Source organism: Parambassis ranga, chromosome 14 (assembly GCF_900634625.1).
Source record: "Parambassis ranga chromosome 14, fParRan2.1, whole genome shotgun sequence".
In the NCBI taxonomy this organism is placed as follows: Eukaryota; Metazoa; Chordata; class Actinopteri; family Ambassidae; genus Parambassis; species Parambassis ranga.
The window spans coordinates 10,575,664-10,588,937 of record NC_041034.1 but is presented as its reverse complement, the minus strand read 5'-3'; the positions used below and the strand labels follow the sequence as shown (position 1 = coordinate 10,588,937).

Sequence of the window (13,274 nt, the reverse complement as noted above, 5' to 3'; positions counted from 1 at the left end):
TGTTCATACAAACAACTTCTGTTGTTTATTGAAACACACACAACTCAATCTAGGGCAAAGACGGCAAAGACTTTTTTTTCCATGGGATTTGAATAAAACATTTCACCTCTTCAATAATTCTTTAATGGAAACTTTGTGTAAAGCTTGTACTGAGAATGCACAGGGACATCCCCAGACTTCAAATCTGGCAGTCGGAACTGAAACACATCAGAATATTTTAAACAATGTTTGTATTCTGCATAAATATAGTGAAAACTCTTCACATTTTGTCAGTATGACTCGATTATTAATTGAAAAACATTGAATTTCTTTTCATGGTTTTTCAAAGTACACAGAGACTGAAAAGTCTAGGATCAAGACGAACTTTGACGAGGATCTTATCTCCAGCATTTGAAATGATGTTCAGGGATAATGCTGTAAGATGATATTCAGTTCACAGGCTGCAGCAGTAAATCGTCTTTTGTGAGCTTGCTGAAAATGTATGAGTCATTTTAATGTGTGAAATACAAATTAAATTTCTAATTGAATAAACGATGCACACATTTACTCAGCAATGAGGTAACATCAAAGTGTCTGGAAATGAAGACAGGAAACTAAGTATATGATTCCATTCCATGTCTCTGAAGTTTGAAGGGGAACAGATTTTACACAGGGGAGCCTATTTACAGTGGAAAAATGGGCCTTTTGAGGCAATGTGTAAAATCCAATAAATTGCCTTAAGCGATATCATTTAAAGCAGCGTCAGCTAGGACTGAAGACTACAAGTCTGAGGATGACACATTCTGTGGTGAGTTTACCAGATCTCTGCGGCCCGCTTCTCATTTCTGCTTGAGGCAAACAGCTCAAGGCTACATTAGCTTCAGCTAGCATAGCACTACTTAATCTCCGTCCAAACACTCAAGTGCTCGAGCTGCATTGGGCCACGGTTTGACAAGGACAAGGAATGCTTAGAATAAAAAAGACATTATCTTTGTTTGTTCTGTATTTATTTAGTTTTTCAGAAACTGTCCTTCACAAGTTTAGTTTTGTTGGATTTTTCCACAGAGTTCAACAGCTCATTGAATAAACTAATATATTATACTGATGTGACATCTCTGCCATGTCTCTGGCTACCACACCTGGATTTTACATGCAAAAAAAGGAGGCATAGCAATCATAGCAGTTTTGGTATGTGATGTTATGCACATTTATGTGTGCCGCTAATACATTTTTAATTATAAAAAATGACACGCCTGTAAATCTCACCTGTTTTTGGGTTGATGGAGAAGAAATTCTGCGGGTTGCCAGCACTAATGCGATAACTCAGACGGCTAGGCGTAGCAGTAAGGTCAGGGTCCTGTGCCTGAATACGGATGACTGACACATCCTTTGGAGAGTTCTCCATAATGACGGGGTGATAGATAGGATCTGAGGTGAGAGGAGCATTATCATTGACATCTTCCACCTGAGACAGACAGAAAGAGACAGAGCGAAGCCCAAAACAAAACAAGGAGGAGAGAGAAAGAGGAAAGACATGCACTGAATAAGTATTGTTTTTCTTATCCATTTGATGGGATCAGAATTGACGATGCATGCGTTGATAGAACAAAACCTTTGAAATTGCTATGTTTGCTAATTCATGCATTGTGAGGAAAATTAATCTCCAAGTTTCTCGTATCTTTGTTAATCACGGGAGTCTGTGTCGATCTGTTATCAATCACAAAATGGAAATTTATTTACCAGAAAATGTCACAGATGTCACACTTTAAATGTACTGTGAATTAATTTCCCTCCTAACAGCATAGATCTAGAATATTTATGGCAAACAGAGGGTTGATTGAGCATTTGCTGGGAGGCACAGAGAGTCAAGACAGTTCACCCGGTGAATGAGAAGCACCTGCGCCTGATTAATCTCCCCCATTTTTGTCTGTGATGAAGAGGCCAAGAGTAAAGCACCCAATCACACAGCCTCACGTGAATATCCTGCAGCCAGAAAAGGCTGCTTGCTTGCTTGTTTTTTTTATACACTGCTGAACTCTTCCCCATAGGGAGAGCAGTGGTGTAGCAGTGATGTGTGTGTTTAAACAGTGAATTACTTGCCAAATAAAAACAGAAAAAGCCAAAGCAGAGAATTCCTGTAGAGAAAATCTCTTACTTTCAGACCGAGCACGAATTAGCATTTTAGAAGCTAACACACTTATTGTTGGCACCACACTGTTATTTTGCATTTAACGCTCCAAGGATATACAATAAAAGCATCAAAATGAGCCTGCCGTTACATGCTGAGTGACTGTTATTTGTGACAGACACAGAAAAAGAAGTTAATCTGCTAACAGAACTCTCTCAAAGAATGACAGAATTTTTTGAGCGACGTTGAGAAATCATTTGAAAACTGGCTGCAGTTTCTCGGTGTCAGTGGGTGACAGCCTCTCTGCTCACATATACTCTATTTCAATACAGCAGCCAAGTTCACAGATAAGCTGGTCTCACAGACTTTTCAGAACAAGTATGAAATGACTAAAACGCAGCCCTCTGAGACCATAGTAACCAACAGTGACTTCCAAGCTGCTGCAATGCACATCATCCGAAAACATCATTGTACACACACTAAACACAACTGCACAAAAATCGAGGATTTTTACACGTAGAACGATCATTTACAGAGAAAACATACAGCCACCTGATCCTGTTTAAATGGCTGTCATTACCTGTGATCACACCCATACTAGCTAGAAGGCCCTAGGTAGGTATGTGCACTGTCAACCATATTATCATGTCAAGTCATGAATAAGATGCCTTCCACTTAAAAATAACTTTTACAGCTTGCAGTTATTGTGATGCTAAAAAAAGCCACTCAGTAATTCAACATACCAACGAATTAAACTAATGCAGAATGGGCTCTTTGCTGTGTGGGTCCTTATTAGTAATTTACATGGTTAAAACTGTATCTAAACAAATAAAGCATGGCACCAAAACTAATAATAATGAAAAAAACACAGAAGTAAACCCATATACTGCAACCTGGGAACTGTGTGCTTAGACCCATTTCTATATACACAACATAAGACATTTTCTCTGTATAAACCACTTATGCATGCACAGTATAATGTAAATATTGGCAGTACCTGGATGAAGACTTCAATAGAAGCTGACAGAGGTGTGACCCCTTTGTCTGTGGCGTACACAGTGAGCCAGTAGGAGTCTTTGGTCTCACAGTCCAGGATACCGGCAGTGTAAATCACCCCTGTTGAAGCATAGAGAATGATTAATGCAGTTGTTGGGTATGAAAATACATATCTATTAGGTGCGTGTGTGTGTGAAGGAGCAGAGTGCGTATTATCAGTCGAACACATCCTTAAAATATCTCAGGGGAAAAGTCTTTGAATACTAAGTTTCCAGAGGCAAAGACACACATTTAGACTAAACTTTGCGTCCTGGCTTCAGTGACATTCACAGGCATTAGTGGCGCCGCTGTAGTCACCTTCAATGTTTCAGCCTCTCTGCAGCTAATCACAGCTGACCAAACTGCTCCCACTGCTATTTGCTTAGTGCTAAACGTACCCCGAGCTGCCCTGCACCAATAAAAACACATACATACACAAAGACAACCAGACACTCACACACATGGCCATGGCCTTAAGGAAGATGAGTAGCTGACAGCTTTGGTGACCTCTTGAGGGACAAAGAGAACACTCAGAATGGATGACACATGGGAAACCCTTTTTTTGTCTTTTTGTCATGCAGGACTGTCCATACAAACATTCCAAAAAATGACACACATTCATGAGTTCACAGTCTAGGTTTTATAAAGAGTTAGAAAAATATATATGGAATATTTTATCTCAGACAGGAATAAAAAACAAGTCAGCTAAGAAAGACCAAACTGATCATAAGGAACAACTGAGCAGTTGAAGCATTTCAGCTCACTGCACACAAACTTTCATCAAATCTCCAGTTTTCTGTTAAATCTAAGAGACAGCCATTCCCACAAACATGAGTCTGCTACTTCAGCTCAGTGGAAGAAAGTCAGTAAGAGCTAAGACGAATGCATTTTGTCAAAGCGTGCAGAGTCTCTGCACAGCAGCTGTGCTTAAGTGCACATACAATTAACCCCAGCAGATGCGAAACAGAGCAGAGACCGGACACGTGGCCAAGTGAATATTTACCTCTTTTAATGGTTGCCTGGAAATTGCTCTAATATTTTTCTTATGAAAAACTTATTAGTTTATGGTTTACCATGTGAATCTCTGGGCTAGAGATAAGCAAGCACCACCTGGTAGTAAAACTGCTTAATGCCATGATGATTCTGTGCCCAACCTCAGCCATCTCACAAATAAGTAATCATATTTTGTTCCCAGAAATTCCTGTTAAAAGGTTAAACAGACAAAAGATTGATCTTTTCATGTGTGTATTAATTTGTTTGTGCTGTGGAAGAAAATGATTTCCTGTCATACATTGGACGTCTGTTTTTTGTTGATGTTTTTTTTAAAACTTTCATTCATACATAATCTCTGCATGCTCAGGTACACATATCAGCAACTAGAGGTGTGTCGGTATCAGCAGAGAGTGTGTGTGTCTGTGTCAGATTATGACTAAGCAGCTGCCCTGGGCACGCACAATGCATAGTAAAAGTGTTTGCTGAAACACATCCTTGCCCTGTCGTCCTTGACCGTGTCCTTTTCAAACCACATCTCATCTTTGTCAGAGAGCTCAACTGAGAGACAAGGAAAACAGAGCTGGCTGTTTCAAAAGCTCTTTGAACTTTAAGACCGACAGGCACTATTCACTGAATTCCATATAAATCTGACTTGACAGCATCCATTCTCACCATAAATAACACACTTCAAAGAGTGAACAAAAATTGAAGGGTCATGGCACATTTTCTAATCTAGAGGTTCACAGTACATGTGGGTCTACATCCATCTGTCACGTCTATTTACCTCCTCCATTCTTGTAAAACAAGGTTTTGTGACCCTACTATCTAATTACTATTTAATTACTGTGTCAAATACTCAATCCTGAGACTGATGATGAAATATTGTGTGTATTTCTCTCTTAAGACACGACTTAAAATCTCTGTGTGTGTGTGTGTCCCATAATTGATTCCCGTTTATTCTAATGAATGCAAAATGACTGCTTTTTAGTGTGTTAGTAAGTTAAAGGCTGCTTTTTCCTGACTGTGACAAATCCTGGAGCTTGCAAACCCACTAATAGAGGAGTAGTGGCTTCTGAAAGCTGTCCAATGAGAAATTGCAGGGCTTGCTTTCCCCCTAACCAATGACAAGAATACAAATTTTTTGTTCAAAGAGCAGAAGAGCTAAGAATATAAGCCAGAGAAGATCCTCGTTCTTTTCTGATAGATAGCCTCTGTGCATTCCACCCACATACGATTGAGTCATCTTAAACATCTAAATATCAAATGTGGGGAAAAAAGGAGCATTCATAAACTGCAAATATAGCAGACAATGGAGGTGTCATGGACTGCATGTAATGATTTAAAAAAGCCAATTTACAAACTACAAGTGAGAGCGCACTTAAGACAAGTTAAGACAGGCTAAACAAAATGGATTTCTCATTCTTTCCTTCATTCGCTCTGTCTCTTTTATTCTTTCTCGCTGTCTATCTCGCCCTCTCTTCACATACTTAGTTTTGGCACTAAGAGCCACAGATTGACAAGCAGCCAGAGCACAGCCACTCAGCATGGCAGATGAATGCATGGTGGGAGGACAGAGTGGTGCAACTCTGTCCACAACTGACTTCTACACTACCAGACAAAACAAAACACTTGAAAAAAGTAAGCGTGACATGTATCTCTTCTTTTGATACAAAAAGTAATTTGCATATCATTATGATGTTGGGAAAATATGCAAGTAAAACTTCACACAACAACACGGGCCATAAACTATATACACTATATACACTATATATATATATATATATATATATATATATATATATATATATATATATATATATATATATATATATATATATATATATACAGAGGCCTGGGAGGGAGAAAGTAATTTTTTCTTCTGACACTTTTTATGTACTCCAGACTCCCCTGCATCCTCTTCCTTCCTCTCTTCGCTTCACTTCCACTCCCCTCTACCTTCGCTTTCTGCTCTAACAAGCAGTCTGATTTCCCCTGGAAAATCTGCACTCAATAAATGTTCTCACTGCCTGTGATGCTCCTTACTAAGGTTTAAATACGACAGAAAATAACTACACAAAACACTGCTACAGAAACTAGGGATCTGTCTGCCTTCTGTAACACTATATTGTCTATGAGTACAGTATATGCAGCATATCACTGTGTGTATACTGCATATACAGATTACGCACACATTTGCAGTGCTTCCATTTGAAAGTTTAAGCTCTAATCAAACAAATACAACAGAAATATTGTACTTTGTCATTTATATATGTTTAAGTGGCAAATCTATGTGAACCCCTGGGTTAGACTTTTGTTTTTCAAGGCTGATGAGGTGTTTTTAATCAATGGAAGATGTCAGTGAGTGCCCTGCTTTACTTAAACAACAGTGATCTACCAAAGTCTGATCTTCACAACATGTTTTTTTAGCAGTGTATAATAGCGTAATCAAGGGACATTTTTGAGGACCTCATATAAACAGTTGTTGCTGTTCATCAGCCTGGAAAGGGTTACACAAGCATCTCTAAAGAGATACACAGACAGACAGATTGTGCACAAATGGAGGCAATTTCAAGACCATTGTTACCCTCCCCAGGAGTGGTCTATCAACAAAGATTACTCCAAAAACAAGTCATGTAATAGGCAGCAAGGTTACAAAGAAACCCAGGGTAACTTCTAGGCCTCTATCTATATGGCTCTGCAGCTGTGGCTCAGTGATTGTAGTTTGCTACAGCCTGTGTGGAAATAGAAAATATTTTGTGGGGCAGATGAGACCAGAGCAGAACGGTGCATTCCAGTATATATATATATATATATATATATATATGTTAAACATGGTGCTGGTAGTATCATGGCTTGGGTCTGATTTGCAGCATATGAGCCAGTATGACTTGCCAGCATTAACTGTTTGATTGGGTCCTCTTCTTTTACGTTCATGACTCTGTGAAAACCAGCTGATATATTTATTCAGAAATAAAAAGGCAGCACTTTATATAGGTTTCTGACAAATACATGAGAGTTGATTTAAAGAGACATTCTCTCAGTTCATTCTCACCCATCTGTTTCCCTCTAAACTACAGTCAATACTAATTAGCCTAGTTAAATGTCATTGCAGGCCCCCAGTGCAAGTGATGTACAGTAGGGACCAGTACAGCATGAGGTGAGAAAAGCCAGGGTAGAAACACGTCATTTATTACAATTTTGTATGTCTAAACGCTTGTAAGAGTAGATTTTGGTATCTGTATGCAATAAACACATATAATAATAAAGTAAACCAGTATTTCATTGCATGTAAGATGCTATAATCACATTAGATTGAGCAAATAAAAATATAATGACATATTGTACTTCCGTATTGTATTTTGGTTTGGTTAAATTTCAGTGTACTGTTTTAAGGTGTGAAATGGTAACATTAAAAGTTCACAACTCACCTTAGCTTTCTTATGTAAGACTGAACAACAGGAAGACTCACTGTCAGTGGAATATTGAGTATAACTCACTATAAAGCACTGTACAGGGAAGAAGAGCATGAACTAAGATTTCAGCACCATGGAGAGAGTCACACAGACAGATAATGGCCTCAGCATTATAAACAGATAAAGACTGTAATAAGCCTTGATGGAAAAGCAAGCACTCCTGTCAAGACTCGTGGAAAATGTATTGATTATTATATTATATGCTAACTTTCTAATGCTGTTCATAGTTGAGAATGACATCTATATTTGGCCTTTCATTCTGTACATGACCCAATATGAACTAATACGACCTGTCCTATTTTCCTGCGGAGTATTTGATTCATTTTATCGCTGGCTGAGTGAGTCATGGCTTCTTGTTTGGATCAACATATTTTCAGCTGCAGTTACACTCTGCAGGACAGCTGGAGAGTACACGCTCATATTGGGTCAAGCTTGCTTAAATAAGTCACAGTTATTTCTCCATACTTGGAAAGGACAGAGCTGCTGTGCAGGAGAGCCTTGATCAATGTTATCCACACAGTACTGGATCAGTTGTTCTGCACGGCCTGAGGCCCAACCAGTGTAGCTGCCATGCTGCCCTCATTACAGTAATGATCTCCCAGTGCACAGCTCCCACGTGAGGCCCCACCAACACACTGACTGTGACTATTCCTCACACACTCACCTCTTTCCCTCTAATATACATTCACTCAGATGTTCTCTGTGCATCATTCGCAAATGCAAAAACACATCATGACCGGAACACAAAGTTGGAAAACAAGTGTATGTGAAAGTCACTACCTACGGCATGTGAAATAGTCATGTTTTCTGTAATATGCAAAAATAAGCAACTCATCTAGCTAAGTTAATATTCTAAGCATGGCGCAGGGCATTATTGGATTTTCACTTTGCATAAATAGGCTAGAAATTGATCTTGTGTCACACCTGTGTCTTCGTCAATGGTGAAAGTGCCCAGTCCGCTGCCTCCCCGCACAGAGTACCTCAACACGCCATCTCGTCCCTTGTCATCATCTTTAGCGTTGACTGTCAGGACGCTTGTTCCCGCACGGGAGTTCTCCTTCACTGAGCCTCTCACAGCAAAGTCAGGGAAATAGGGTGCATACAAATTCTCATTGACATCCACCACCTGCAGGAAAGAAATGGTCCACTTTAATTTTTACAGAAATAATTTGTGGGAGTGGGAGTATCTGCAAGACAAAATCACCAGCCATTCATGTCTACAAGATAAAATGCTTCCATACTTTGTAATTGTTGTAATTGTTCTGGAAAATTGATTGTTTAGCTTGTAAATGTATCCTTGTAGACACCTCTGCCTGAATTGTGTTGAATTGTAGGTTTCATTGTGGTCTGGGGAGTTTTAGTGTACTATGATCTAAAAGCTGTCACTTAGGTAATTTTACTCCGAGAGGTAAATAGCGAGGGCAGTCCAAAGAAATGTCAATGTTTCCAAATTGTATCAAAAACAGGGATTAACTGAAGCAACTGATCGTTAAAATTCACAAGGATGCAGATATATGTGTGTGCTACATACCTCTACCTCCACAAATGTTTGGCTATAAAGGCTGGGCACCCCTCTGTCTTCAGCAAGTACTGTCAGGTTGAAAAACTGTTGTTTCTCAAAGTCCAACTCCTTCCTAATCCTCAATACTCCACTCACAGCATCGATCTGTGCAAGGCATTGCATCATAAACAATCTCATGCATCATAAACTGTCAATAAAAAGAGCATTAACATATGCAAGGATATCCAAACTGGAACATCACCCACCTCAAAAGTACCATTGAAGTCATTAATCAAGGAGTAGCGGACATGTCCACCAGGTCCGATGTCTGGGTCCTGTGCCTGTACCCATGTAATCACACTCCCTACTGGGAGGTCCTCTAGCACTCGAGCGCTATAGCTGCTAGGAATAAAAGCTGGAGAGCAATCATTGGCATCCTCTACTATTATAGTCAGAGTAGTCACTGATGACCTTCGAGTGCCTCTTTCAGCCTTGTCCCTCACTTCAATCTTTAGTGTGAACATCTGGGATGTTTCTCTGTCCAGTTGGCTGGCAACAAATACACTTCCCGTTTCACTGTCAATGCCAAACTGAGGGGCATTGCTCAGCATCACATAGGAAAGCTGTCCATTTTGACCTGAATCTCTGTCGAATGCAGTGATGGTGATTACTTCCATACCAATAGCTGAGTTTTCTGACACAAGAGCAGAGAAGCTGTCTTGATAAAACTGGGGGTCGTTGTCATTTGCATCCTCAATGATCAAAGTGAGGAGTCTCCAGTTGGACATTTGAGGAATGCCCTGATCATAGATGGTGATATTAAGAAAGTAACGATCCACTCGCTCTCGGTCAAGTGGCCGCAGCACAGTTATCAACCCAGTCTCCATGTTGATATTAAAGCAGTTTTCTTTGTTACCGTCAGAAATGGAAAAAAGAACACGGCCATTGAAACCTGTGTCACCATCTCGTGCTCGCACCTGAAATACACTGGCACCAGGAACAAGGTCTTCTCTTACCAAAATGCTTGTAGGCAAGGCCTCAAACTGTGGAGCTTGTTTGTTTGTGGAGTAAAGGTCTGTGTACATCTCATATAGTCTCGGCCTAGCCATGGCTGATGCCTTTGAGAGCATTTTCTCTGCCAGTAGTTGAGCCACCCTGGTCTCCTTGCAGTTGAACCCCTTGGATGGCATCCTACCCCGAACCACAGATACATTAACAAATGTAGGCTCAGAGAACAACTCTCCATCTGTTGCAACTATTTTCAGGTTGAATATTCCACTTTTTAAAGTATCCACTGCCAATGATTTTTTCAGTGTCAAAGCCCCAGAGTCTGAACTTAAGTTAAAAAATTCTAACTCATTTCCAGACATTATCTGGTATTTCACCATTCCAAGCTCATCCATGTCTACTGCTGACAAGGTGACAATGGTCTGGCTGACAGGAAAATCACGGCTTATCATCCCTCTGCAAGAAACCTTCTCAAAAAGAGGCCAGTTGTCATTGATATTTATCACACGTATGGTGACATTAACCTCACTCTCCCTTCTGTATGGTGAACCCCAGTCAGATGCGCGCACTGCAAAAGCATAGATATCATCTGATGACTCAAAGTCTATATCTCCTGTGAGCCTCAGTTCCCCTGTGTCCTGATCTATGGTAAATGGAAGAGACTGCTCACCGCTGATTGTGTGAGTTACATACCCATTCTCCCCTTTATCACCATCCACAGCAGACACTACAAGCACGATGCTGCCTACAGGTAAGCTCTCGTTGATTGCAATATCATATGATTGCTTGCTGAACACTGGAGAGTTGTCATTTGCATCCACTATGGTAATTTGGACCCTTGCTCGCTGTGTACTGATATTATCAACAACTTCCATTTCCATGAAATCCTGCGATATCCTTGTCAGCTGCCTTGTGGTCATAATAACTCCAGTCAAAGGGTTTATATCAAAGTACAGTGGATCTGAGAGGCTGCTGAAGCTGTAATTGACACTCAGAGGAGCTGGAGAGATTTTTGCCACCTCTACAATAGTGCCCGGAGGAGCGATTTCACTCAGCTCGACTACATAAACATCTTTCTCGAATTTCACCAACACAGGGTCAGGCTTTGTTACCAACAACTGAACAACTTGGGTATTAGAAAACTTGGGCGGTATACCTCTGTCTTTAGCCTGGAAGGTTAGGTTGCAGCCGTAAGGGAATGTATCCCAGTCCAACAAGTCTAAAGTTTTAACCCTATACTCGTTTCCTACAGGTGATCGATCAACCATAAACTGTTCAAAGGGATCACCCTCAATGATGGACACCCACTCTATTTCCCCAGATACCCCCTCATCTTTGTCCTCCACATTTACTATGACATAGACTGGATTCTTGTCTGTCCACAATGGAACAACAGCAAATGCACTGAGCACAGGAGCAAATTCATTAACCCGACCCACGATTATGAGTAGCCGAGCAGTGCTACTGACGCCATTGTTCCCATAGAGCTTCATCCCTCTATCGACCACCTGCACCTCCAGTTCGAACCGGTCTTGTTTGTCCATTCTGGGTCGACCTGTCAGAGTGATGACCCCGCTGGTGGGATGAACAGCAAAGAGTTCTGTTCTGTTCTTGAAAAAATAGTAGAACTCCCCATTGGACCCGACATCAGCATCTGTGGCTGTTACACGTCCAATGCTGGCTCCCAAAGGGGCACTCTCAGAAACAACAAATGAATAGGAGGTTGGGGAAAAGAGAGGTCGGAGGTCATTTGTGTCCAAGACCTTAATATAAACACTGGCTAAGGCCTCAAGGCCTCCTTGAGCGGACGCCTTAACTGTCAGAGTGTAATTGTCTTGAACCTCCCGATTCAATATGGCACCACTGCCTCCATTAGTACATATCCGCAGAAAACAAAAATCTCCCATGACAAACTCCTCAGCCTGGAAGATGCCTTCACTGTCTCCAGACTCAATAGAATATTTAATGTTTAGAGATCGAGGTGGTGCAAGAATGATGCCCATTTTGACTTCACTTCTGGTGTAGGTTCTTGCAGCAGAGTTCTCGTAGATAGTAGCATTATAGGCAGGCTGGGTGAAGAGCAGCAGGCCCTGTCCTGCCCTGGGTTCTGGCAGGAACTGGGCATAGGTCCATAGGAAACAGGGGGGAAGGAAAATAAATTTGAAAAGAAGAGAAAGGTTGGGTAGAGGAAACATATTTCCCCACCGATTTGGCTTCATCACTATTCCATCACCCAGTCACCCTGTATTTGTAAAGAATGACAAAGAAAAACAGATCTGGATTCAGTTGAGGCTGTTGGTCTGCGCATTAAACATTCCACAGAGAACAAAAAGGGTACTGGTTATCACTACATGATATCATATTTAGTGATGCTGTAAGAGTTTACCAATCAAATACTGAATACTGCACCCGAAAGGCTATGAAGCAAAGAATGATCCACGGGAACACATCATTGCCACAGTGTAGACAGCAGATAACATAACAACCCTCAATATTATGACACATTTAAGCTGGAGATTATAAAAGTTGTGGAAGATTATTATACTTTTTCCAGCGTAAACAATTATTAATAATTACAATTATTCAGAAAAGATAGTGATTGCCAGAATGGTTAATTGTTAATCAAAATGGTTACTAGAAAAGAAAACAAAAATTGGATGAATCAATTAAATATCAATTATTCTACTATCATAATGCATGCATGCCATACATTTGACTTCAACAGAAATGAGAATAACTTCTTATAATACATTTGATACCTCTAATACAGGTAAGCAGTGCCGATTATCAGCAGCAAAAAGAGGCTGAAATCACAGAGTCAGATCAACATTCCCCACTGAGAGAAGAGACCGTCCCGGGGAGATCTTATAGGTAGCTACTATCACTATTACTAATACATCACCTCCGCTGATGCAGATCGAGTGAAGCTCGCCTTTGTGCAAAAAAAAAAAAATCCGCGAGTTTATCAAGCCACAGTTTACAGCTACATTTACACACACTTCATTCACGCATTGCAAAGTGTCCTACCTTTAGACGAGACAGATGTCCTCAGTGAAACTAAGTCATTTCCCATTCTCTATCCGCAAATAATGTTCTTTAAAAAATAAAAAATGCAAAAAGAGGCAGTGGTGAAGCGCAAAACAGAAAATTCATATCC

General features: G+C 40.4%; 1 protein-coding gene across 1 annotated transcript in view; it reads right to left on the bottom strand.

Annotated features, from left to right (window-relative positions):
- fat3b (FAT atypical cadherin 3b) overlaps positions 1–12,312 on the bottom strand; it is a 53,054-nt gene extending 40,742 nt beyond the window's left edge. The window contains exons 1-5 of the mRNA XM_028422179.1: positions 9,376–12,312; positions 9,140–9,274; positions 8,533–8,734; positions 3,105–3,223; positions 1,246–1,444 (exon numbers count right to left, since the gene is read on the bottom strand). Of these exons, the coding sequence (XP_028277980.1) occupies positions 1,246–1,444; positions 3,105–3,223; positions 8,533–8,734; positions 9,140–9,274; positions 9,376–12,312 (3,592 nt within the window). The remainder of the gene's footprint in view (positions 1–1,245; positions 1,445–3,104; positions 3,224–8,532; positions 8,735–9,139; positions 9,275–9,375) is intronic.
- Between the last annotated feature and the right edge of the window lie 962 nt (positions 12,313–13,274).